General features: G+C 33.4%; 2 protein-coding genes across 7 annotated transcripts; both read left to right on the top strand.

Annotated features, from left to right (window-relative positions):
* The first annotated feature begins 672 nt into the window (after positions 1 to 672).
* LOC114164146 (probable CCR4-associated factor 1 homolog 7) lies at positions 673 to 2,351 on the top strand. Its single transcript, XM_028048690.1, has 3 exons — positions 673 to 911; positions 1,047 to 1,111; positions 1,229 to 2,351. Exon 3 carries the CDS (start codon positions 1,284 to 1,286, stop codon positions 2,103 to 2,105), a length of 822 nt encoding a protein of 273 aa, XP_027904491.1. The 5' UTR covers positions 673 to 911; positions 1,047 to 1,111; positions 1,229 to 1,283; the 3' UTR covers positions 2,106 to 2,351.
* A 6,291-nt stretch (positions 2,352 to 8,642) lies between these two features.
* On the top strand, positions 8,643 to 27,582 carry LOC114164217 (CHD3-type chromatin-remodeling factor PICKLE). 6 transcript variants are annotated; one of them, XM_028048801.1, is made up of 32 exons: positions 8,643 to 8,728; positions 8,840 to 8,904; positions 11,098 to 11,267; positions 12,427 to 12,564; positions 12,653 to 12,807; positions 13,078 to 13,239; positions 13,786 to 14,030; positions 14,130 to 14,225; positions 14,698 to 14,834; positions 14,908 to 15,120; positions 15,211 to 15,318; positions 16,483 to 16,533; positions 16,636 to 16,735; positions 17,448 to 17,590; positions 17,711 to 17,814; positions 18,060 to 18,198; positions 18,302 to 18,471; positions 19,793 to 19,859; positions 19,938 to 20,060; positions 21,416 to 21,525; positions 21,608 to 21,689; positions 22,247 to 22,438; positions 22,572 to 22,728; positions 22,816 to 22,918; positions 23,020 to 23,094; positions 23,688 to 23,749; positions 23,875 to 23,951; positions 24,772 to 24,902; positions 25,118 to 25,490; positions 26,217 to 26,322; positions 26,710 to 26,780; positions 26,878 to 27,582. In XM_028048801.1, exons 3-32 carry the CDS (start codon positions 11,121 to 11,123, stop codon positions 27,283 to 27,285), a joined length of 4,245 nt encoding a protein of 1,414 aa, XP_027904602.1. In that variant the 5' UTR covers positions 8,643 to 8,728; positions 8,840 to 8,904; positions 11,098 to 11,120; the 3' UTR covers positions 27,286 to 27,582. The 6 variants fall into 6 exon arrangements, with proteins under 6 accessions (XP_027904602.1, XP_027904599.1, XP_027904597.1 ...); XM_028048800.1 differs by having other exon boundaries at positions 8,644 to 8,728; positions 13,786 to 14,033; XM_028048799.1 differs by having other exon boundaries at positions 8,644 to 8,728; positions 13,786 to 14,033; positions 22,813 to 22,918.
* The last annotated feature ends 378 nt before the right edge of the window (positions 27,583 to 27,960 follow it).

Genomic DNA, 27,960 nt, shown 5'->3' with positions numbered 1-27,960 from the left:
ATAATAAAAAGGTAATTTATGTTTTTTATGTAATTATTATAGTGCATAATATTATTCCACAACACTCAAATTAATTATAATAATGTTTTTCTACCGTAAATTAACCGTGTATATATATATATATATATATATATATATATAATATTTGTAGTTTTTCTAACTTGAATATAAGAAACATAATTAAAATATATGTAAATTTAAACTAATTTAAATTTATTTAATATTATTATGTTTAAGTATTTTAAAATTTATATTTGAGGAATATTTTCATTAAAATTTTAAAATAATTTAAGAAATTTAGTTATTTCTTAATGGAATAAAAAATGTAAATGAAGTTAATTAAGTTTCATTTTGATTTAAGTTTTTATTTCAACATAGATCAAGTAACAATCCTAATAAATGATTGAATTTACTAAGCAATATGTATTTCACTAAGAGTAATCATGAGAGGTCATAAATCTATTATTGTGATATAAATAAAATATTTAAAATAAAAAATAAATGAATTTTAACTTTGTCGACGAATAATTGAAATAAAATGCTCCAATTTTGCAAATTTTTTGATAGATATGTAAAAATAAGAGGAAAAAATTGAATAAGTAATAAAATAATGAAAGTCGGTGATTTGGTTGTGGACAGATGTTAACGACTGCTAACATAATGTCGCGTTTCACATTGCTAGAGCTCAGTTGTAAACGACACCTCCCGTGTTGTTGTTGCTAATCAAAACGACCCCACGCCCTTTACCCAGTACAAATCAGGTCTCAACCCTCGCCCCCAACTTCCTGTCTCTTCCCCTTCTTCGCAGCCAATCCCCTTCGTTGACCTCACCCTCCCCTTCCTCCGAGCTCAAATCTCCCACTTCTTCGCACAGATCGCACCGCCTTCACCTTCGATTCATCCATAACAAGGTTAGATTCCTCACTTCTCAACTACTTCCATTTCTAGGGTTCCTACTTCAACCCTAGTAAACTCCTAACATCTTACCATCACTCACAATCACTCCTCCTTCTCTAACGGATCTTATACTCTTCTCTTTCTTTCAGATCTACTTGAATCTCGCTCGCGGATCTCCAATTCCAAATTCTATTGTCACTCAAATCCTCTTCAGGTATGGCCGCCCTTAGATTTGTGGATTTGTTCGTCGTTTTTTTTAAATATTGAAGTTGTTTGTCTTGAATTTGTTAGGCTTTTAGATCTGAACTGTTTCCGCTTTTTTTCTTGCCAGATCTGGGGGGTTTGATTCCTGTTGTGATTTTGTCCCTCGGATTCGATCATAGGAAATGTCGATTATACCGAAAGGCGATTCGGTTCAAATCAGGGAGGTTTGGAACGATAACCTCGAGGAGGAGTTTGCGTTGATCCGTGAAATCGTGGACGAGTATAACTATGTGGCGATGGATACCGAGTTCCCCGGCGTGGTACTCCGTCCGGTGGGGAATTTCAAGAACATCAACGACTACAACTACCAAACGTTGAAGGACAACGTGGACATGCTGAAGCTGATCCAATTAGGTCTCACCTTCTCCGACGAGAACGGGAACCTCCCTACCTGCGGGAGCGAGAGTCCCTGCATCTGGCAATTCAACTTTCGCGAGTTCAACATCAGCGAAGACATCTTCGCGAGCGATTCGATCGAGTTGTTGCGCCAGTGCGGGATTGATTTCAAGAAGAACAGCGAGAAGGGAATCGACGTGAACCGGTTTGGGGAGCTTCTCATGTCCTCTGGAATCGTGCTGAACGACGCTGTTCATTGGGTTACCTTTCACAGCGGCTACGATTTTGGTTACCTCCTTAAGCTGTTGACATGCCGAAGCTTGCCAGATACGCAGGCTGGGTTCTTCGATTTGATCAAGATGTATTTTCCGATGGTCTATGATATCAAGCATCTGATGAAGTTCTGCAACAGCCTCCATGGTGGGTTGAACAAGCTTGCAGAGTTGTTGGAGGTGGAAAGGGTTGGTGTGTGCCATCAGGCTGGGTCTGACAGTTTACTCACTTCTTGTACATTTAGAAAGTTGAGGGATACATTCTTCAGTGGCTCAACGGAGAAATATGCTGGTGTCTTGTATGGTTTAGGTGTTGAGAATGGACAGACTAATTGAAAGAGAAAAAAGAAAGAAAGAAGAAATGGATATAATTGGTTGTAGAGTACGTCTAAGTGTGAGTCTTTTTACTTGTGTACACTTCTGCCAAAAATGGTTGTTGTTTACTTGTAACATTTTCATCATCCTTGCTTGAACTGTAACTCAAACCGTAGCTGGTTTTGTTAGCTTGAGTTCTTTGTAAATCATCACTTCAGTTTAGTGCTTCAAATTTCAATAAATAATTTATGATGATTCCTTTACTTTGCTGCTATTTGTATTTTTCTAATTGTGCTCTCTACTCATTACCTCATTCTCTGATCTCTGAAAAACTGATATTGCTTACCCAATTATTGTCTGTTCGAACGGAAGTCATGTTTGGAATTGTTCTGGTTGACTGGGTGCAATGCATCACGAGGGATCTTCTTTCAGAATGGTCCAAGGTTTTGTTGGCATTGTTGTGCAAATTGAGTTATGTCCTATGTGTTATATGTTTGCAATTATGGCGTGATGCGATTGGCTTGTAATCGACGACGGATTCGCAACGGGGTCGAAGCATTGCACGCGATTCATAAATTGATTTTTGAAGACAGTCGTACCAAGATGTGATGGATGAGATGGCCTTGGTGCTTTTCATTATTTCTCTTGGGGATGTATTCTTTGCGATGCACGAACACGCTTTTCGATAACATGCCACCGATCATATGATGATTTCACATTTTCACTCATGAGAGGTATTGATTGCTTTGCTTTCGTAATTTGCAGTCTCACAGCAATGAAGAGATGGCACAGGGGCAGTTTACCTCAAATTTTGATGGTTCTTTTAAATGATAGTATTTATTTCGCGTAGTGTTTTTTAAATTGCCATCGTTTTACTGCTGACAACTGATGCTATTTTGATTTGAATAGGTTTCCCTGCAGGTCCTGTGGACCCATCAAATTTGAATTGTGAAAAATATTGATATAAAAATGTTATGTGACACTCTTTCTTACTATCCGTAGTTTTCAATTTTGGATTGTTCTAAAATTAAAGTCTTCGGAAATAGAAAAAAAATGCCATCCAATTCAACGTGTAGTAGCATGTTTGGGCGATCCTATGTAAAGCAACTAATATGATCTTCTCTTGTTTTGGGTTGAGAATGGACCTTATTGGTACACTTCATTCGTTTTCAGTCTTTTCAATTTAAGCACTTACATAAACATTCATCTCTTCAATCCAACATCTACCTTTGGTTTCTTAAATAGGTTTCATACAAAAATCCACACATCTTTATGTTTCATCAGTAAAACATATGCACCTCATTCATTAAGCAACGAGTGTTGATTGCAGTGTATGTGTTTAACTTGTAATGGAAGATGTTACTCAGTACTTAATAGAAAACGTCTAACAATGAGGGTGAGTTGGGAATGTTCTAAAACCATGATTTAGACAAAATAAGTACCTATATATTTTTTGAATTTTTAATGCTTCTTAGTGTGCTGGTTACAATCAAATTTGATTTATACTCATTGGAAGCAAGAAAATTCTACATATTTTGGTCATTTGATGGGATGAAGGACCTGGATGTCCCGTACACATTCTCAATAGCTTGAATGGCTATGGTCAAAGATGTCAAAAAAATAGTACAATGTGGGTATTTGCGAATAAAACTCACAACGGGTAAAAAATAAATATTATAAATGGATATCTGCGGGTAACGGGTACATGTACTTTTTATACCCATATGTACGGGTATCATAGTAATCGTACCCGTACTCGTTATACTCTACTTTAAATAAAAATAAATAAAAAACATGATTAAAACATTAACATAATTTTGAATTAGTTACTTTTTGTCATTTGGTTTTAAAAAATATACATTTCTTTGTAAATTATTGTTCAACACTATTTAAATAGATTATTTGCACTTTATTTGAAATTTATAAATGTTATGTATTGTATTTTTAATTGAATTTATGGTTAAAATATGTTGTTAAATATTACATTTTTCTTTTGTAAATATCCGGGTATCTGTGGATAGTCGTAAATATCAAAAAGATATGCAGGTACCCGCATAAGAGATACTCAAATACGGGTACAGATACGAAACAAATATTTATCCAACAGGTAGGATAAAAAGAAGCTACTTTTCACACCCTACTTGATCTATTGACATTTCTAATTATGGGCGATGTTTAAATTAATTCAACAATCTTCAAAATAGATTGGGACTCCACGAATACACAAAGTTTGATATTATACATGTGTAGTATATGCTATTATGCATAACCGAACATAATATAAATCAATTATCCTTTGCATAAAAATAACTATTTCACCAATTGCTAATATATAATTGTTAAGTGCTTCAATTTAGAGGGTAACAATAGTAACATACTCCATCCCAGTAAAATACATCAATCCCGCTTACGCTTTATTTGTTATCTAGATGAAGGATGTTGAAGAGTTTCAAATTTTTTATGGAATTGGCTGGTTAACTCGTTTTTTCTTTTTTAAATACAATAAAGATAAAAACATATTTTATATGTTAATTTCTAAATAAAGTAAAAAAGAAAAAAAAAAACTGTCCCTACAAATGTAATATATACCGTCATTTGAAATAGAAATGTACGAATTATTAGAACTAAATAAAAGAAGACCGTGTTCCAATTCACATTCAACCTATTTCTAGATAAACTTATATAAAGTATGAAATAAATTATAGAAGATGACAAATGACTTATGGACATAAACAAAATGCATTAACACTTAATATACACTTAAACAAAGAACATAAATTATAGACTTATAAGTTATATGATGTAATTTGAAAAGAAATATAGAAAAAAATATCAAGTGTGTAATAAATATAAATAAAATCAAGGTATACATATATCATTACTCATAAAGGATCGTTCAAATTTTAAATAAAAGATGTATAAAAAAAGAGATTCAAATATATTATTAATATGATGAATTCAATTCATTTCCTTATCCTAATTCCACTCATAGTACACTAATTATTACGAAATTGATAATCAACTAACATTTACAAAAAATAAAATAAAAGATTGTTTTAAGTACTAAAATTTATAAATGTTATCACCGTATCGTATTAATTTTTTTTATATAAAATATTTAAAAACTACATATAAATATGTATGCAGGAACTAAAATAATAACAAGTGTTTAAGTTAATAGTTTATTTAATGTTTTAATGATATGTTTTTGTTGTTTTGGCATCGAGAGTTAGAGTAATAATGTCTTTTTATTTCAAGAAATGAAGGGCCATTTAGTCTAAATAGTCTTTGACAAGTTTATCCTCGTAATTCAGTTTATTCGTATAGCTTTTAAGGATACAATCTTCATATAACGAGATTATAATATAAGTATCGGAAATAAAATAAAAATAATAAAACTATACGTATGAATGAGGAAATTGGCCCAAATTTGGCCACGTAGTCCGATCAAAATTCTTTCGAATTTGGTCGAGTCGATTCCAATCAAAATTTGGTCAAAAGTCAAACTCGACCAAAATTCTGTCGGTCCTGACCAAAAGTCAGTCGAATTCGTTTCATGTTGAAATTTGGTTTCGTTGACCCCGACAAAAATATATCAAATTTTATGGTGTCAATCCTATGAACACAAGTTTAAAAAAAAATCAATTTAAATTTATTTTATAAAATATATATTTTGAATTTTGAACTTGATCCAAAATATTTAAATTTCAATTTAAACTTGATCCAAATATTTGGATATGAATTTTAAAAATATTTAATCTACTTTTTAAAAAAAATAGATTTAAATCGAAAATTTAATCTAATTATTTAGATATAAAATGAATGGGGATTGAATCATTAAAAGTTTCAATGATCACGCCTAATCAAATATAATAACTATAAAAACAAAACATACTTAATACTTATTAAGAAGTAAAAGTCATTAGTGTAGTGACAATAACATAGAAGGTTAACATTAGTCACCGCAGAACAACCGTGTGATATGTTTTCATATGTCCTTAATCTCGATATTTTTTTAATTTGTTCTCACAATCTTTTTGAATATTGTTTGATAAGAGTGCTCAGATTCAGATAAGACTATTTTAAATTGGCTAACTAATTCAACAAAATTGAAAAATTATTAAATTGGAAAGTAACAATATCTAAAACAATTGGTTATTTTTTTGTTGTTAAAATAAAAACAAATTGCGTACTACACTTGCATATGTTTTACTTAAATAGTGTTTGATAATATATTAAGATTTTAATGGTAATAATATGTGATTTATAGGTTTTTTAAGGATTTGTAACATGTTATGTATAGAGAGAACAAAAGAGGTTAAATATGAACTTCGTGAAAATAAAATATAGATACGTTAAAGACTATTATAGAGCTTTGACTAAATAGTTAAAAATTTTATAAATGTAAATTTAAAATATAAAACAACAACGTCACGTATATTTGATGTATTCACAATTAATCAAAAATAATTTAATTAATTTATGATAACTTTAAACAAACAATTTATACCACCAAAAACTTACATTTATAATTCAAAAGTAGTAACAAAATAATTATAAATTGAGAAATAGGAAAAATCTTAAAACATGATAATGATCAAATATATTATCGACAATTATACCGGATAAGGTCAAACTAGATGATTTCCATCGATAATAGCTTAATAGAATGTTTTGTCAAATCATTAGTCTATAAGCATGAAGAATATGAGGGTAACCTTTATTTTGCATGATAAAAAAAATCATGAAAATAGCTTAAATCTGACACAGGTAAATTATGTATTGATCTATCTTCGTAAAATAACGCACTCAAAAGCAAGTTCCACATGACGACTTTCAAGAAGAGACCAATGACATGAAAAAAATACTTCAATAGTAGCGCGATGTTATAACATACGAGTATTACAAAAAGTATACCTAGTCTGGAAGAAGTTTAACAAAACTCGATAAATCTGACTCGAAATGTCTGATAATGATTCTACTTAGAAAACACCCTTAAGAACTTTACTTGTATTCGACTATGAACTTGATTTAAAAAATTTCTAACAAAAGGAATAAACAAATTGCAACAATGTTACATATTATATTGGCATGCATAACAGTAACAAATTAGTTTACAGGAGTAAACATTACAAAACCAAAAGCATTAGAGGACACTTATATAATTTTTCTAACAAAGATGTTGAATATTTGAGTCCTCCAACAATAGATGGCCTATCATTGGCATCCAAAATCAAATCAAACAAAACAATAAACTTCACATGCAATACCACATAAACTTGCAAATAATTTGATTTCAAGCTCGTGAAAACATGTAGGTGATACGAGCCCAAGACAAGACCCTTAACCAAAAACTTGACAAAATGGAAATGAATAAAAATTTCCTTCCAATATGAGCAACTTTGTATGAGTAATAGAATCTCACGACAACTCGCACATGAATTATAAATCATACATGCACATAAGTCGTATATGTGCATAAATCATACATGCATAAGTCGTACATACAACATTTACAAAAAGCAATAGAAATTTCTTAATCATTGATTGGTTCATCATTACGAATTATGAAAAGAAAATAAAGTTTTTACACATACTATTTAGTTAAAGACAACCCGAGTTTAACATAGTAAAAAATAACAAACTACAATCGGACCAAACAACTTGTCCACCTACAAACATAAAGTCAACTACAAATTGTCCTTAGGGTCAGTTGTAGTGGCAACAAGTTCACTCCACGTACCAATTCAACTTTTGAGTTTGAGAAAACTTGTATAATACCCAAATCAACAAATATACTAAAGAGCTTTGTCTAACAAGGCCCATTCAACATTATTAGCCTAAAGTGACTAAAAAATATTAACAAATATATCTATTGGTGCATTTAATGTATATTAACAAAATATATGGTCAAATTGATAGTTTGGTTATATCATAAATATTCTTTTATACTATATATTAACAAAATGCACCGTTAATCTAATTAAATGATATACGATGTTATTATCATATTGATTATCATAAATGTGGTGAATTTTTTATTTATCTATTTTATAACATAATTTACAGGACTAAACCTATAAATACTCAATATTTTATGAAGAAGTACAATCACATTTTCATATTCACTCATACTCACTTATATCGATTATCATAACTTTTTTTTTTTGTTCAAAAGCTAATTTTTCTATATATTTAAACACGTTTAATTTTTGTGCATTTATATTGTTACTTTTATATTTTAAAATTAATTATTGCAAACTAAACAAATTTACAGCAACACTAATATGTAGTAAAATGATAGAGTAAAAAGCATTTTATTGTATTATGATTAAATTCTGTTAAATTGTATTTTACATATTTTTATTAGAATCCCATTATCAAATTCTAACAGGTTCAGAAATGACAAAAAATAAAACTTAGGTGCAAGGATTGTAATTTTGCCCTCTTAAAATATCATTGCTTAATTTCGTATTTATTTTTTTATTTGGGGAAAAATTGCAAGTGTGCTTTCGTCTACCAACTTTTTTTAATATTCCTTATGATATTAATTACCCTTAAAATTTCAGAGCTTGTTTAGTTGTTTTTCCAAATTTTCGATATAAACAGGTTCCGCTTGGCTGTTAAATCTCGTCACTGTCCTGGTGAGTCTACCATTCCTGTTCTCCCTTCACCGCCTCTTTTTTTATTTATTTTTATTTATTTCCATTTATTCATTTTTGTTTTTTCTCTTCTTTTCTTTTCTCCGCTCCCAGGTTTCGGTTCCCGCGAAATTCCGAAACTCCTTTTTCCAGATCGCCGGAAAATATCGCAATCTACGGTATTTCTCGCTGTCAATTTTCATTTCACACTTCACTTCGGTCACTGTAAGTTCCGAAAATCACCGATTATCTTGTGAATCCAGCTAGTAGCCATTTCCGGAAATGGTGGACGGGTTTTGACCCATCTAGGGTTTCTGTTTTGCTTTCGTAAATCGGAAGTGTTCGCAGGGAATACCTTGCATGTTCGCCACGAATTAACTATATAGTGCCGTTTTTCTCCTTTACTTTGTTCGTTTCAGTGGCGAATTGTGTGCGGAATTTTGCGCACATTATTAGTACGATGCTGTCTTATTTGTACAGTTTTGTAGTTGTATTTGCAATGTTCGTTGTTGTTTTTGGTTTAAACAAACTTCTCATGTAGACTGACTACGCCGGGGAGTGACTTGAACTAGTTGCTAATTTAGATATGGAAGTGATGAATTAATGATATGTTTACTTTCTTCGTTCCAACAGATATCGCAAATGGTTTTTCATACTGTTTTCCTCCAAATTCATTCAGTGACTTCAGTCAATTTTTTTAGAGCAATTGAACCACAATCGTGTTAGTAAGGAACATAAATAGTTACAGAAATCTGTTTGTTGGTATTGTGAACGTGCCTATACTTAATATTTAATTTTTCAATGAATGTTTTTTTTTTTTTTACTTAATATGTACTAAATCGTAAGCTTTGATAAACAATGTGTCGGAGTTGATGTTTCAACTATTAAAACATGAACCCACCTGAGTCTCTCTCTTTCCTTTGGATGGGTTCTGGAGCTTTCTGGAGTACTACTCGTGCAAAATAATTTGTACATCTCCTGGAAACAGAAAACAATGATCCAGGTTTCCCCTAGTTTAAATAAATCCCAACCCACTTATTGTATGTCTAAGGACTAAAATAATTTTATATCTGCAAGCTTTAGGTAATTGCTATTAAATTTATCTCAGATGTATCTGTCATGAAGCAGCATTTATGGCATTTGCCGACATTTACATTTATTTGGCTTATGCATATTTTCAAGCAATAACTTTGTTGGCATTATGTGGGTAAATCATTCTTTGGTTGGCATTATGTGGGTAAATCATTCTTTGGGCAAGAAAATATGTTAAAGGATAATACTTTTATCCTTCAACTTGAGGAATCTGGGATTTTGACCCTTTGGTTCTGATTGTAAACCCATTTTTCAATTACAATCCAAGAAGTAATATGTTCTTGAACATGCATTTGGAAACCCCTATTTGCCAACAAAAAATGTTGACCTACTTCCTCAATGATATATAGTTTAATCTTTTCAATGTGTTGATAGAACATATTAAAACATTCATGTTCTCCTATCCTCTAAAATTACAAGACCTTGAAAAAAGGGAATTATGTTTATTCAAACATCTCCTTTCCCCTTTGATTGGCCTACTGTCATTTTTTGTTTTGAACATAAATAATTGTAGTGTCCAGGCGCGCCCGAGCTACGTCCGATCATGAAGCCCATTAAGCACGGCGTTAGAGGCCCATTAATATCAATCAACAAATGAGGTAATACAACGGTAAGTTATCCCCCATAAAGCGGAGGTGGCGGGTGAAGATCCCATAACGGTAAGTTATCCCTCATAAAGCGGAGCCATCTCGCCACGTAACCGGATTTTTAGGCCTATAGTCCTGAGAGCTGACATATAAGGGGGATACAAAAACACTGAGGAGAGATAGAATCTTTTTGCTTTGCTAGACACCAAATCGGTAACCAATCAGACCGACGTCGGCAAGAACAATAATAATTACGAAAAGTTTTTGTTTAGTTTTATAATATTCGGGCTCATTAATTTACCCCACCTATTTGAATAATCGGTCTCAATTTTGGAGTAAGAACTGATAAGACATATAAAACCATCTATTTTGGTTCTATATTTGTCTGGATTAAATGCTCTGCTATTCTACACGTTGAACCAAAATATTCTTTCTTCTTTCAACTTTTCGATCTTTCCATTCCTTTCCATTGTCCAGAAATCCCTCTTTCCCAAATTCTTACCATTCTATCAATGAAGAATCTAAAAGGATTCTCAAATCCAGATCGCCAATTGGTCTTGGATAGTACTAACTTCATTTGAAATTTCTCAATTGAATTTTCCTCCTTAGCTGATTCTTGGTTCATTATGAAAAATTGACCGAAGGTTTTGTTGATAGAATCTACCCATAATTCTTTCTTTTTGTTTACTTCAGGATTTCAATTATTTTGGCGGAACATGAGTAGTTTGGTGGAGAGGCTACGCGTAAGATCAGATCGCAGGCCAATTTATAATCTTGACGAGTCAGATGACGATGCTGATTTTTTGCCAAGAAAATCCGGGACAACACAGGAAAAGTTGGAGAGAATAGTGAGAACTGATGCGGTATGTTTCTTTTTGCTTTAATGATTTCATTTGAGCTGTTTTTCTATATAGTTCACTGCACTGCTCAATGCTTTGGGTGGTGACTGATAGGCAATAGTTAACTGTAACAAAAGCAACTCATATACTTGTCTGTGCTGTTACCTTGTATTAGAATTGTGTCTAATTTGAGAAGTTCTTGATGATTTAAAAATGTTCAAATTACAGTTCTTCTAAGCCCACGTGGGGTGTAACTAAGAGATCCAAAGAATGACCATTAGTTATTATTACTACTTTTTGTATTATTCTGACCATTTTACCAGCTAAATCACATTTAGCAAGCTAGATGGCAGTCTTTCGATTTTATTTTCAGTTATTAAGTAAGGTGCTAAAGGCACAACTCACTTGAATAGAGGTGTAGAATTAGAGATACATGTACAGGCTTTCCCTTTTCTGTAGTACTGTTATCTGTACACTTTGTCCCCTAAGGTCTGTCTATATATAAAGATAACTTTCCTCTTGTATCTGACTTATCAGAATAATAATTCAGTTACAATTTCTCTCTATCAAACTGAACTCTATTATGAGTCTTGGAGGCATTTGCTTCATTGAAGGGGCAGCTCCACAACCTGCCAAATGGTTCGTTCCTTTTAGGTTCTTGCTTCAGAATGTTAGAGATGCTGCTGACTACACTAATATAGCTTATTTTCTCAACATAGATTTAACCCATTCTGACAAATAACAGGGAGTTGTCTTCTTAGCTTCTTTGTAAACAATTGATTGTGGCTATTTAAGAATTTAAACTTCTTTTTGTTGGATATTAGGAGAGATTTGCAACCATTGTTTACTTGATACGTTTTGTTGTTTCTTTTCTTGTTTTTTTCATTCATTTGGTTTATCTATTAAGTTTACCAGTCTCTTCTCTTGTATTTCTCTTTTTCTATTATCTAACAAAGTTCTGCTATTCAGTGATAAAATAGTGAAAGGTTTATGTTATTATACATTAAGAATGTATGTTATTATTCATGTTAGTAATACCAGTTGACGTCTATCTGTAAATGTTTTGTATTTAACATTTTAATTTAGTTTGCTTCATTGCAGATTTGGATTTATTGTTTTACAAAAGTAAATGTTTTTCATGCATTATCCTCCCCTGTTTTTATTTTTCACTTCTTCTCCACAGAAAGAGGATTTATGTCAAGCCTGCGGTGAAAATGAAAATCTTGTGAGTTGTGAAACTTGCACTTATGCTTACCATCCTAGGTGTTTACTTCCACCCCTTAAAGGACCCCTTCCAGACAACTGGAGATGCCCTGAATGTGTAAGTGTTTATATTTGGTGACAGTTGCAGTAGATTTCTTCTTACTGATAGAGCAATACTTATCTATGTGTGTATATATGTTTTGCAGGTTAGCCCACTTAATGATATTGACAAGATATTAGATTGTGAGATGCGACCTACTACTGCTGCTGACAATGATGCCACAAAATTAGGGTCAAAACAAATTTTTGTTAAACAATACCTTGTTAAGTGGAAAGGCCTATCATATCTGCACTGCACATGGTAAATTTGTAGGAACTCATCCTTCACTGTGTTACAATTTTTCATATGTCCAGTAAACCTTCTGCATGCTTATTATTATGGGTTACTTTCATTCCTCATTCTTGTTCTATCTATTTATGTGTTGACTTCAACTTTTTATTTCCAGTATTGTTATGCAAGTTATTTTGCTTTTGAAGCCACCTTTTAACCTTTTGTTTTCTTTTTAACATTTTGTTATTTTTGTGTATTATCTCTTTACCTGCTGCATATATTTATTTATTTCTTCTTTAGGGTGCCGGAGAAAGAGTTTTTGAAGGCATTTAAGACTCATCCTCGTCTAAAGACAAAGGTGAACAACTTCCATCAGAAAATGGCATCTATCAATACTTCTGATGATGACTTTGTTGCCATTCGACCTGAATGGACTACAGTTGACCGGATACTTTCTTGCAGGTATTTTTGGTGACAATTAAAAAGTTTAACAGGAATTCTAATGATGTAGGTGTGTTGCCTGACTTATGTGAGGGCAGATTCAAATTATCATTCTTGACTTTGGTTGTGTGTATTATGTGCATGTGTGTGTGATTTTGAAGGTTAATATTTTCTAGCAGTAATTTTGAACCTTCGTTTTGCTCTCAGTGTTTCTTTAATTCTTCCCCTCTTTTATTAGTGATGAATCATACGGGATTCTATCCTAGTCAAGCAATGGAAAATAATATAGTATCAGCTGAAAGTGATTTCTTTTGGTATCTTTTTTGGAGGAAATGTTCAATTGTATTTTTCTACCACCTCCTTTTCTTTTGCACTTCTCTTTATATTTTACTGCCCCACCCCCCTAAAAAAATAATTGGCATCATCATATTTTATAATAGCTTATGAGAGAATGATGACACTGCTAACCCAGTGTCTTAATAGTTTCCTTAATCTTAACTGTATTTCTGCCTCCAGAAATGTTGATGCTTGCATGTTTTTCTTGACCTTGTGGTTTAAATGGTACAGGGGTGATGATGATGAGAGAGAATACCTTGTGAAGTGGAAGGAACTTCCATATGATGAGTGTTATTGGGAGTTTGAGTCAGATATTTCTGCATTTCAGCCAGAAATAGAAAGATTCAATAGATTTCGGTCTAGATCCAGTAAATTTTCTTCTAGTAAACATAAACAGAGTGTTAAAGATGATACTGAATTGAAGAAACAGCAGAAAGAATTTCAACATTATGAACACAGCCCTGAGTTTCTCTCAGGTGGTATGTTATTTTAAGTTATTTATCCTTCTGGAATGTTTTTCTTAATTCAATGGTCTAGATTACATGTTCTTTTTTTTTTTTTTCACCTTAATGAAGGTACATTGCACCCATATCAGCTTGAAGGCTTGAACTTCTTACGATTCTCTTGGTCCAAGCAGACTCATGTTATACTTGCTGATGAAATGGGGCTTGGTATGTAGTCTCTTTCTTTTTCCCTGTCTATTTTTGCCATTTTAATTTTTGGTTATTAAATGTCTGGGCGAGGGAATTTTACACCGTTCTTTAAGCAATGGCATGCTACAATCCTCAATAAGTTTAGGCACATGCCTCAGCGCAAAATCAAGTTTGGAAGGTTTACATGTGAAGGAATAAAGAATAAAATAGAGTGGTTTGGTTGTAGCAGGGGTAACCCTTGGAGGGTAGATTTTTTCCTGTTATTGTTGTTAAAAGTGTTTTCTCATTTCTTTCTATGCTTTGGGTTTATAACAATGAGGGCTTTTAGTGGTACATAATAGCTGAACCTTTCAATCAAAGTGCATTGATCAACCGACCCTTTTGGATCCTTTCCCTTCTTTAATTGGTTGTACTCACCCCTTTGACCTTGATTTGGAATTTCTGGAGAAGTATATGATTGCACCATGATAACCGAGTTTTTCACCTGCAGGAAAAACCATACAAAGTATTGCTTTCCTGGCATCCCTTTTTGAAGAGGGTGTCTACCCACATCTGGTGGTTGCTCCACTTTCAACTCTGCGAAATTGGGAACGTGAATTCGCAACATGGGCACCTCATATGAATGTGGTATGTGTACGGGTATATTCTCTATAATATGTGATTTAGGTAGTTACTCTTTTAATTATGTTTGTTTGTGCAGCTAATGTATGTTGGATCTGCCCAAGCTCGTAGTGTAATAAGAGAGTATGAATTTTACTTTCCAAAGAAACAAAAGAAGATCAAGAAAAAGAAATCTGGTCAGCTAATTAGTGAAAACAAGCAAGAGAGGATTAAGTTTGATGTTCTTTTGACATCGTATGAGATGATCAACTTTGACACAACATCACTCAAACCTATAAAATGGGAGTGCATGGTATGATTCTATTTGACATGCCTGTTACTTACTGTGATCTTTCTAGTTTCTTCGCAATACTGATAACCTGACATATATATGCGAATGCAGATAGTCGATGAAGGTCACCGTCTGAAAAATAAGGATTCTAAATTATTTTCCTCACTGAAGCAATATTCTAGCAGGCATCGTGTTCTCTTGACCGGAACTCCTCTTCAGGTTCATTGTAATTTTTCATCATGGTTTATTGTGGGATTATGCCCTAACATTCCATTATTGATTATTGAATCATGTTTTTTCTTTTCTTGTTTTTTGTGTCTGATGGCTGGATTTTGTTTGGAAAATTGTGTTTCGGTTTTTGGCTAATACTAAGCTCCTTGTACTGTACGTGGGTTTTGAAATTGTTGGACGCTTGTTGAATTTCAAATTACACATATATTTCCCTTAAAAAAATTTAGGTTTTTAATATATTCAACTTGAGATTCCTTGATTGTAGAATCAAACAGCGTAATATTTTTGTTTCCTTAACATGGAAATTGCCTCTTCAATATATGTTTTGTATAGACCAATGGTTGTGATACGTTATTTTGAAGAGATAATGTTGTTATATTGTTCTATTATCATTGTAGTTGCAATTGCACAGATGCAATTACACATGTCCACTTCCGACCAGATTGGTTGAGGTTGTACCTGCCCATTTTGAAAATCTTGATACTAGGGTCAGTTTCTTTTTGCAAGTTTCGAAAGTGAAAATAATTCGTCTCATCACTTCCTCTAGTCAGAAATTAAAAATAGCAACATATCGTTGGCCCTAATCTTCACGTTTACAGTTACTTCAGCATCTTTCTCTACCCAGTGCCGTGTCTCCTCTCACAAAGCTAGCTTGGCCTAGAGACGGTTCCCTTGTCTCTATTAAGTATTCTACTAGTAGGTTGTGCTCATAGCATTGTCTCCTCTCATGTTCTCTGCTCTTTTTTTTTTTCGTTTACTAGTAGATTGAGCTTTCTCACCTTCTGGGGCACATTGCATCACACCTTTTATTTGTCAACAGGTAGATAAGTCAACCGAAAAGTATATTTTACCACAAATAAGAGCTCAACCTCTGTAAAATAAGTCAATCAGTTTTTGAAGGAATACCTAAAGTCAGATTATACTGCCTATGCTTTTTGTGAGGCTTTACTAAGTTTATATATTGTATCTGTGTTTACAGCAACAGTCATGCAATCTTTTTTAATATATTAATTTCTGTTTAATTACTGGGTTGTGAACTCTACTTGTCTGGTATGCTTTTTACCTTTTAATGGACGTTATAGATTTGAAGTGTGGTAACATATCTGTTGGAAGTCTAAATGTACTAATGTTAGTTTGTCTGATGCCTCTCAGAACAACTTGGATGAGCTTTTTATGCTTATGCATTTCCTTGACGCTGGGAAGGTTAGTATGAGGAATGTTCTATAAGATAAACCGTGAATTAAGTTATTGACTCGGCTGATGAAAATTTAGTATCTTACAGACTTTATTTTTTAATATTGGTAGTTTGGAAGTTTAGAGGAGTTCCAGGAAGAGTTTAGGGATATCAATCAAGAGGAGCAGATTTCAAGGCTTCATAAAATGTTGGCTCCACATCTCTTGCGAAGTATGTATTTCTTCTTGTACTAATTTTATGTTGTTGTAACATGTTTCTTTAAAACAATAAACAGTAATGTTTTGTGATACGTCTTTGTAATACGTCAAATTTACCAGATCTTTGGTGTGAAGAAGTTTCTCTTAAAGAACATCCTAGAATTTTGTTTAATATTCAGGAGCTTGTATTGCATCAAGCTTATCAGTCAATATTAAGTAAATGAGTTGATGTTTATCCTCCTTTCTCAATCTGCAATCTGAAGTAATCCTGTTGTTGTATAACTTTTGGTCTCTGCAATCATTCTGGAAAGTGAAGTGGTAGGATACTTGTAGAAGTTGTTGATCTTTTTATTCATATAGGACGTTTATCTATCTCTCAACCTGAAGAAAAGTAACTGGTTGTTGTTAAAGTAATAGCAGTTGTTGGAATGATACATATTGAAATTGGTCAATTAATCTCTTGAATTTACTTTTAGTCAGAGATTGATGTTTGATTGCTGAAGGATATTAATATTGTTTGGTCTAATGCTAGGCCTCTAAATTGAAGTGCAGAGGGATACTGTAGAATCCGATAAATTTGATGTGGTGGTTTTAATTTTTGCATTAATGGAAATTTCAAGAGAGCTCTCAGATATCTTATCATATAAATAACTAAGTTGGTGATAAGTTGTTTATAGAAACGTGGATTACCATGTTCTGAGTTCAAATTTTTAATGTCCCTGCAGGAGTGAAGAAAGATGTCATGAAGGAATTACCTCCTAAAAAGGAACTTATTCTACGTATTGAGTTGAGCAGCAAACAGAAAGAATATTATAAGGCAATTTTGACCCGTAATTATCAGATATTAACTCGTCGTGGTGGTGCTCAGGCAAGATTGATGCTTTGATGAACTGACTATTTTGTTTATCACTAATCTTAGCTTCATAAGTAAAGGACAATACATCTTAATGGTATTGGTGTTTGTTTTTTATATCTATTTCTGAATCAGATTTCTCTTATCAATGTTGTTATGGAATTGCGGAAGCTTTGTTGTCATCCTTACATGTTAGAAGGAGTGGAACCAGATATTGATGATGCAAAAGAAGCATACAAGTAAGCTCTAATCTCATTGTTTTAGACTTTTATTGTGGTTATTGATCAGAAATACTGGGTTCTCTGCTTATCTTGGGCTAAATCTTGTTTCTTTACTATTGAAATTAGTAGCTTTTGCCTGTTATAATTTGTAACCAAAGTGAAATTATGTTATCATGTTGGAAGGCATTATTTTGGTATAGTTTGTACTATACTTGGATTTAATTAATGTTCTTATTGATTTTCCTTTTGATTCTGCTTGACAGACAGCTATTGGAATCGTCAGGGAAGCTGCAATTGCTGGACAAGATGATGGTCAAACTTAAAGAGCAAGGACATAGAGTCCTTATATATTCCCAATTTCAGCACATGCTGGACTTGCTTGAAGATTACTGTACTTACAAGGTATTAAGAGGTTATTGTCTTATCAACATAATTTTTTCTAACGTTGATTTCTTTCAGCATAATGTCAGCTTGTTTTTCTTTTCCTTGAAAAAAATAAAACTAGAATTGGCAGTATGAGAGGATTGATGGCAAGGTTGGTGGAGCTGAAAGACAAGTTCGGATAGATCGATTTAATGCCAAAAATTCTTCAAGATTTTGCTTTCTTCTTTCTACTAGAGCTGGGGGATTGGGGATAAACCTTGCAACTGCTGACACGGTTATTATATATGATAGGTGAGCCTTTAAATTTCTGTGATTCTTTAAATTATTGTCTGGAGGTTTTTGTACTTTTTGGTTAAAACATAAACTATATCTTCACTTTTCACAACCACTACTCCTATTTTCATTATGTTTACGTTTTCTACTGGCAAAAGTGAATGAAAATAGCTGTATTGGTGGCTGGCCATTCATTGTCGAGATCCATTGTGTGTCATGTGCTCATTATCTTTCACTTTCTTGCTATTTTTTTGTGTTTATTTTATTCATTGTTTTTGGGAATGACATCTGTATTGGTTATACATGTGCATTGTGATGGAGTTAATCTTAAGCTCTACTTTTTAACACTATTAGACTGGTAATAGCTTACTTGAGTATGAAAAGGTTGAAGTGCTTTGGGTTTGTCAGCTTGTAAGCATGGCGAATTCATATATGGTTATTGAAAGTTAGTTGCCATCTGAGACAGCAACCTCTTGATCATGTTGTCTTGCTTTTCTATATTTGACATATAATGTTGGTTGGGTTGCCTTTAATTTCTCATTCAATATTTTTTAGTGTTTTCGGAAAGATGCCATCAGATAAGTTTGTGGAGACTACCTATAAATGAGGTCCAAACAGAAGAAGCATAATTTTTAGTGAACACTTAGCTGTCCTGAGGAATTTTGTTTATATGTTCTGCTTTCTCCTGTTCAAAGATACGAGGATAGATGCAATTTGATGTTTTATGATTCGATACGGATGTGTGATTTATACTGAAAGGGAGTTCAAAATTCTTGCATTGCTTGTTCCAGTAATTCTTTTAGAAACGATCTAAATAGAGCTGGTGGCTATTTTAAGACCTATTTGTGTTTATGTATTTCTTTTAATGTGCTTTTTAATTAAATGATGTGTTTAAACTTTACGATGATTATAAAGTAATAAAACACCCCATCAAAAAAGCCCAAATTCAATAGCTTCTGAAGACAAGCTTTATAAAACTGTATCATGTATATATGATCACTTGTTTTCATTCTTAAACAACATCCCCTAGTTTAAATAAATTTGCACTAGTTCTAGCGCATAAATTGGCATTTTTTAGATCAATTCATGGGCACCTCCAGAATGCTTGGATAAAATGTTCTGCACAATCAGTATACGCATTTGCCCGCTTCCATATAATGGATATGTACAATAGTATGGGGAATGCTCTGCGACCTCTTGGCTGAGTTAAACAACAGGGGGTCCTCATCATAGTCTTTTTTTTTGTTGTGTGCGGACAATCTGTATGATGCTGAAAGATTAATCTTCTATTTTGGTGTAATAAATCCAATTTTTCATTGTTGGAAACGTTCTTATGTAGTGATTGGAATCCTCATGCTGATTTACAAGCTATGGCTAGAGCTCACAGACTCGGACAAACTAACAAGGTTTGAGGTTTTTCCATTGGCGTATAGTGTTGATTATTTTTGTTGCTTTTAAATGCTAAAATGGTTTTGGCTTTGTAGGTGTTAATTTATAGGCTTATAACACGAGGAACTATTGAAGAGAGGATGATGCAGATGACCAAGAAGAAAATGGTTTTAGAACACCTAGTTGTGGGGAGGCTAAAGGCTCAAAATATCAACCAGGTAACTAAATATCAACCTAGGTGTTGTAAAAGTGTTAACAGTTAGCAGTCTCGTTATTAAGGCAGCATGATTTATGTTAGGTTAGTTGCTTCTTGCTTTTCTTTGCTTGTTTTAGTATTGCTATGAAGTGCAGGCAACATGTGGAAAATGGATATTGACAAATAATTGAGCATTGAAGACCGAAATATCAATTTTTTCCTATTCATGCATGCGAACTTGTTGTCATTATCCGTAGCCACTGTCACTTGTTTATTTTACCTTCTGGTCACAATAGTGTTAATTTGTTTGTATACTTCTATGCAGTTGTACTGGAATATGCACATAAAATCATTTTATTCTAACTGAATCAAGTAAGGTAGGAGATAGGAACTCTGAAATTGTAGAAAACTGGAGGGGGGGGGGGGGGGTTCTAAGCTCCTCAGCAGAGATAAAGACTGAACATGCAGAAAGAAAAGAGAATTCCACATAAAAACAGAATCGTTTACCAACCTACCGTACCTCCCTCCCCTCATAATCAATTACCTGCTTTTCCCACATTCCTTGCCGCACTTGTAAGATTTTTACAGTACTTTACTATCCAAATCTCCTTCTGCTCCTTACCTCACATTGTGCTAAAGATGAATTAGATCCTTGACACCCTACTTTTGATTTAGTTGAATTTTAGCTCAAGGTAGGTGGATTTGTGAATCATCCATGCTTCAAGCCCAAAGCTATAATGCGAGTGGTTAAAGCTTTCTTTAGGATTGTTGGTTACATTTTTTTCTTGATTGAGGTTCCTATGGCGGAAAAAACCTGTAATATGCAGTGTGGTTGTGATTTAGGACCTATATAAGTATTCCTGTTGGAAAGGAAAAGTACTAGAACTGGATAAGGCATATATTCCTGAAAAAGATGATAAAAGAAGTGATAAAGGAACATCATCAAAGTACTCATTTCTCTGTGCATACCCGAAGTTAGTTCCTGTGGATATCAGGAATTATACATGTTTGAATGCACTAAAATCCTCAATAAAAAAGCTTATTTTTGTATACAAAGTTCATATATTTAAAATTGAGAACACTGTATACAACTTTGTACATGGTCCAATGTTGATCTCTTTTTGTACCCCCATTTTCATTTGGAAAATTACTGATTATGTACAACTCGCAAATCTGTATTTGTTTGTCAATATTTATTGAGTTCATACATGATACATGACATTTTGTTCAAGGGATTGAAATTTCCTAAAATTTTATGGACTAACGTGCATTAGGAGTTTAAGCATCGAATGAAACAACAAATCAAAAATTTGATCCATATCAAGTTAAAACATATTAAAGGATTTGATGGTAGCTTTGCTTATCCATTTTGCGTAGGAAGAATTGGATGACATTATAAGATATGGATCAAAGGAGTTATTTGCAGATGAGAATGACGAAGCTGGCAAATCCCGCCAAATCCATTATGATGCTGCTGCTATTGATAGGTAAACTAGCATTTTTTTCCTCAAACGTGAAAATAGGAATATGCTTGAGAAATTTATTTCTTGTATATTTTCTTAACAACAGATTGCTGGATCGTGATCAAGTTGGAGATGAAGAGGCCACTTTGGATGATGAGGAAGAAGATGGATTTCTGAAAGCTTTTAAGGTTAACTGTCATTATCTTTCACATACATGTTTGTTCTCTAAATGCTTATTAACTTTGTTTTTTTAACTTTGGTTTATAGTGAATTGAGAGATGCCCTTGGTTTCTACTGTTATTTATCATTTGATTTGATGGTAACAAAAATGTATGAAATTAGAGACTCCTATAAATTAATCAAAAGAATATTTGATTTGGCAAGTAGAACTGGATTGGAAGATTCACTGCTGCCTCCGAGTTTTTTCGTTATTAATTTTTTTGTTTTGAAAGGATTTTATGGCCAGATCCAGAATTTGCGGCCATTGATGTGATGCTATTCTAATGGTTTCTTAAAGTATGGGTTCTTTCTTTGATATTAGGAGATTTTTTGACAGAAGTGCTTGCAGTTATTGATAGATGATGGAGCACTCTGCCTCCATTACATTTTCTTGCTATGTCAACATCAATCTTGCCTTTGTTACAACGAATTGCTACATGAAATTTAATTACCGTTTTTCTTTTCATTCAGTTTTTCTCTTTGGGTTCTGTGTTTTTTGATTGACCGAGTGGATTCCACAATTTAGGTTGCAAATTTTGAGTATGTTGATGAGGCTGAAGCTGCAGCAGAGGAGGCTGCCGCCCAAAAAAGAGCATTAGAGAATGTAAACAGTTCGGAGAGAACACATTACTGGGAGGAGTTGTTAAGAGACAAGTATCAAGAGCATAAAGTTGAGGAGTTTAATGCCTTGGGAAAAGGGAAGCGTAATCGGAAGCTGGTATCTAATCCTACTATTTATGCCATTGTTTGAGTAAATTACACTCCTTATGAGATGCGAGTATTACATTGTCCTTATCCTTTTTTAAGCTTGCTTTTGTTAAGGTAGTGTCTATTGTTCCCTGATTTCCCAGATGGTTTCTGTGGAGGAGGATGACCTTGCTGGTCTGGAAGATGTTAGCTCTGATGGTGAAGATGATAATTATGAAGCAGAACTTACTGATGGGGATTCAAATTCCACTGGGACTGGAACTACTACTGCTAGAAGGCCTTATAAGAAAAAAGCTCGCAGTATGTGTCATTTTTTAAGTTTTTGTTTTGATATGATGGGCCTAGATTATCTGTTTGTGATGTTAATATTTAATTTATTAACAGCAGATAGCACAGAGCCTCTTCCTCTGATGGAAGGTGAAGGAAAAGCATTCAGAGTCCTTGGTTTTAATCAAAATCAGAGGGCTGCATTTGTTCAAATTTTGATGAGGTTACTTCCTCTACATGTAGTCTTTATATGTTGAGTTGAAGAAGGGTTTCTCATGACTTGAACATATCTATAGTTTATCTCACCCTCTGTGTGTATTGCAGGTTTGGGGTTGGTGATTTTGATTGGAAGGAGTTTACTTCCCGCATGAAACAGAAGACTTACGAAGAAATTAAAGAGTAATAACATCAATTTTCTTTGTACTAATGCCATATTTGGGATGTTTTAGACAATCAGAAGTTTTTATTTTATGGTCACTTTCTTTTTTACTTGGCAAAAGAGGGGTGGATTTGATGTCACAGCTCTGTAGCTGTGCCAATGCATTCCTAACTATTTTGACGCAAAATTAGGTTCAGAATGGGAATTAGTACTAAGTTCAATCTTCTGACACACCTATATATTATTGATTGCTTGTCTCTTCATTTGGGTAGTGTGTGTGAAGACGTTGCATTGGTTTGTCTTTCCTTTTTATTTTGGTTGCATTTTGTTACTTCCAAAACTTTTGGCCTATGAAAAAGAATAGTATTATCCCTTTGTGAAATCCTGCATGATAATATGTTCGTTGCCTTGTAGTGGTCTGTTAGATTTTTCACTTTTTTTCCTTTTGTGTCCTTCCATTTTTGATGTGGTAATTATCTATATATGGTATGGATATGGCATGGATTTTTAAAATTTATTGATAACCTAAAGTCTGTCTTTGTGAATGAATTGATATAAATATATATATATATATATATATATATATATATATATATTATTTTTTTTTTTTCAGTTATGGAACCCTTTTCTTGTCTCATATCTCTGAAGATATAACCGAGTCCTCTACATTCACAGGTGATAGATCTTAATTGCTATCATTATATTTCCTTCTTTTGCATCAACCCCATCCCCTTTTTCTTTGTTTATTATCTTAGCATTTTCCAATATTTTTCCTTTTTTTACTTATAATTTTCCTGCAGATGGTGTACCAAAAGATGGACTACGAATCCAAGATGTACTTGTAAGGATTGCAGTCCTGCTCTTGATAAGGGACAAGGTAAGTTTTGACTGAACTTTCGTATTTGAACTTTCATTATTATTCCCCAGGTCTTTCTGCAATATGTAGGTCGGTAAGAGTTTTTAGAAAGGCACTCTTGGTAAAAGAAATATTTTCAGTTTAGGGACAATTAACCACTGAATTGGATTGCAAGGAGCAAAGGATGATTAGTGGGTAACCCATAATTAGCAGTCTGAGTGGTTAGTTGTTTCATACTAAATATATTTTTACCAAAATCTTTTTGGTGTTTTTGTTTTTAAATATGCTTTTGGTGTCATCTCATGTGAAGCTATTCATGAGTTCAACTATTACTCTAAAGTTTTGGGATAGCATCTGGATGCATGTGCAACTATTAGATACTTCTCTATTTGCTTCGATACCATTGTGTACAGTGTTTTTGGAAATATATAATGAGCATGAAACTTTATGCTTCAATATTTATGATTTTAATCAAGTGACTATATAAAAAGGGTCACTGTGAGTGAGATGGTTGTTTTTTTTATACAAAAATAAAGTTTAATCAATACAAAGTTAAGTAGACTTTATGATTGAACCATGTGGTTCACCTATTTAAAAATGGTTATAGACTTTCATTTAGGGAAAAGCATAGTTTCTTTTATAATAATGTCGCACTTTCTTTTTTGTTGATTCTGATAATAATGATAATCTAAGACATTGAATCAATAAACTCATCTCTCTCTTTCAGGGTTCATTCATTTTTTTTATTTAATTTTTTGACTGCGGTGTGGTTAATTGTGTTTTTGAACTTAAATGCCCTCTAGCTGATGTGTCTTTTTACTCTGGGGATGTGGAATGACAGGTGAAGTTTGCGTCACAACATCCTCAAACTCCATTGTTTTCAGATGACATCTTATTACGCTATCCAGGTTTGAAGGGAGCGAAGATATGGAAGGAGGAGCATGATTTGGTTTTGTTGCGTTCTGTTTTAAAGTATATATTTTAATACTCCTATCTTCTGTGATATTAGCCATTAAATATTTGTGGGTTTAATTATAAAAAAAAAACTCATGTTCATTTTTCTATCTGCTTTGCTATGTTTGACTTGATTTGTGGTTATAGGCTTTGGTATTTCAAAGTTTTCTACTTATAATTTGCATGGGTTATTTTTTGCTGATGTATTCCTTAAACAATTCTTTCTACCTAAGGCATGGTTATGGAAGGTGGCAAGCTATTGTTGATGACAAGGATCTGAAAATTCAGGAGGTCATCTGTCAGGAGTTGAATCTTCCCTTTATAAACTTACCAGTTCCAGGACAAGTTGGTTCTCAGCCACAAAATGGTGCAAATTTGACAAATGCCGAAGTACCCAACAATCAATCTAGAGAAAATGGTGGAAGTGATATACCAGCCGATGGTGCGCAGGGTTCTGGTGATGCCAGGAATCAAGCACAATTATATCAAGACTCCTCCATATTATATCATTTTAGAGACATGCAGAGAAGACAGGTTGAGTTTATAAAAAAGAGGGTTCTTCTTTTGGAAAAAGGGCTTAATGCTGAGTACCAGAAAGAGTACTTTGTAAGTGTCATGGTGTTAAATTCTCTTAAATAATTGCCTTAAATAATCATAAATTGATCATAGATGCTTTGTTTTTTTAATTAAAGTTTCCATAGGTTCTTCCAATCGAATGAACTAGTAGTTTGAGAGTGCTAGAATTTAGCTATATACCTAGGATAAGAGATGAAACATAACAAACATGGCAGAATTTTTTTAATGGGCTATGGAAGATAATGAAAGAAATAACTCATTAGAAAATGCACGAGGGGAGGAATGCCCTTTCTATACGTACCCAACTTTAGATACCTGGGAACTTATTTTCTTGGCATTATTGATCGTTGTTATGGCTGAAAAAGCTGGGCATACATTACATTATTAATGATGACTGTTAGTGATCCTTGTGTATATACTCTCCTTTTTGTATTTTTTAAATTATTAGTAACATATAATGGAAGACCGTAATAAGAGAGTTGTCTCCGTGATTAGCTACAAGGCGAAAAGGTTACTGGTATTTTAAAACATTTTAGATGTTAATATTTGCTGCTGAAGTATCTTCTCATTTTCCCATTCCTGTTAAATCATTCATTTTCTTACTTGTTGGAACTTTTTGTTTGCTTTGGTTTTCAATTATTGCCAGTGGCACATCTTACAGCATTACAAATCAATACAGAATCCATGATTGTATCTGAAATTGTTTTCTCGGCTTGCTTGTGGTCTTACGTTCTTCGTAATGAACTTTATTTGCAGGGCGATCCAAAATCAAATGACGAACTTAAAAGTGAACCCAAGGCTCCTAAATTAGTGGAAACTGACACCCAAATGATTGATCAACTACCGCAAGTAGAAACTATAGGTATAATTCTATGTTCTTTTCATTGGATACATTTTGTCTATATTAGACAATCACTTACCTAGTCTGCATCAGATAACGGAGGGTAAATATCGATTACTCGAGTAGTTCTCCTAGAAAATTAAAATATGACACGAGGCTCCGAAATCTAATATGTTGTCAGATTAAATATTAAACAAATGTGAATAATGCCCTCAGAATATGAAATAATCTCTCCAGGTGTTTTACCGATGTGGTCAGTATTTCTGTTATTTTTTTATTGTGTTTTTTCCCTTTCCTGTTTTTCCCCTTTGATGTTTTCTACCATATACAAAAGCTATCTGCATACCCAACTGAGAAGGGGGAAAGAAAGACCAGAACACTTATTTGTAGTGCTGCCATTTTCTGCAGCTACAGAAGAAATTTCGGCTGCTTGTGATAGTGATCCTAATCGATTGGAGTTAGTTCGTCTTTACAATGAGGTAAAAGTACCGTGACCTGCGCTTCACGAAGATCGCTTTCATTCAATTAAAGAAGTGGTGGTCTATATTATATCAATAATATTTCCTGTGTTGGCAGATGTGCAAGATAGTCGAGGAAAACCCCATGGATGTGCAAGTTCAAACTTCTTTGGCAAGAGAACCAGCAGAGCTTCATGTAGGGAAGAATTTCTCACCACTAGAAACCATTTGCAAAGACATCAACAGAATTCTAACACCCACAGAAGAACAATCTGCTGCGGATATTCCAATGTCAAATTCAGAGAACAAATCAGAGGTTATGTCGCAGAGCGAGATTTTGGGCGCCAAATCACTGCCAACCCCTCAAGACTCCGCAAACAATGAGAGTAAAGATATGATAATAGAATCTGAACCTATAAAAGAAAGCTGCTCAAGCCTGGTAAAAGATACGAATGAAATACAGACTCTTCCGGACAAAGAGAAAAGTAATACTATAATGGATGAAACTATGACTGATGCTCAGTAGAATGATAACCCAGAGAAATAGGATGCTGGGGCATTGTAATGGATGATGGTTAAATGCAAAAGTAGAAAGATATGTATTGTACCGTGTAATCTAGTCAACCTTGTTTTAGTACATTAGAAATGAAGTGAATTATAAACAAAAGTCACTATAACATATAGCGGTAGTGGTTAAATCCCTTGCCACTAACTCGGTTAGAAATTGTTCTTCTTTTTCTACGTATTGTTGTTTAGACGAATTTATATTTAAAGGAGTTGAAGAGTATGATCAATTGTATACTACACGGCACGTTACCCTTCATTCTATTTCAGAGTGAGCAAAGAACTGAGAAATTTCCATGAACCAAGTTTAATTCTTATATTTATGAGTTGCCATTTTTCTCTGAACGCCTATTTCAGTATGGAAGAGGATTAATTGAATTGAGACCGGCTATACAAGAGGACGACGCATTTTTTGGAGATTTTATAACTGAGTCGAAAATAAAATTGACAAAAATGAGCAAGGCTTTGCATGCAGTTAAATTTTAAATTTTTCCATCACAGTCTTCATCAAACTAAATATTAAATGAAGAATATTCTTTTTCTTCCCCGATTTCACCACAGCTCTTCCTTGACTGCAGAGCATAAACAAGTAAAGAAAAAGTAGGTCCCAGAGTGATGGTGTTCTGTTGTATGGGTG

Source organism: Vigna unguiculata, chromosome 9 (assembly GCF_004118075.2).
Source record: "Vigna unguiculata cultivar IT97K-499-35 chromosome 9, ASM411807v1, whole genome shotgun sequence".
NCBI lineage: Eukaryota > Viridiplantae > Streptophyta > Magnoliopsida > Fabales > Fabaceae > Vigna > Vigna unguiculata.
Note: the sequence above shows the minus strand (reverse complement) of the source record. Positions and strands in the feature narration are given on the sequence as shown.

Coding starts and splice junctions, on each gene's coding strand:
- LOC114164217 (XM_028048796.1), top strand. CDS start 11,121: ATGAGTAGTTTGGTGGAGAGGCTACGCGTAAGATCAGATCGCAGGCCA. Junction 14,226..14,697: donor TGCTGATGAAATGGGGCTTG/GTATGTAGTCTC, acceptor TTTCACCTGCAG/GAAAAACCATACAAAGTATT. Junction 17,815..18,059: donor GATGCAAAAGAAGCATACAA/GTAAGCTCTAAT, acceptor TCTGCTTGACAG/ACAGCTATTGGAATCGTCAG.
- LOC114164146 (XM_028048690.1), top strand. CDS start 1,284: ATGTCGATTATACCGAAAGGCGATTCGGTTCAAATCAGGGAGGTTTGG.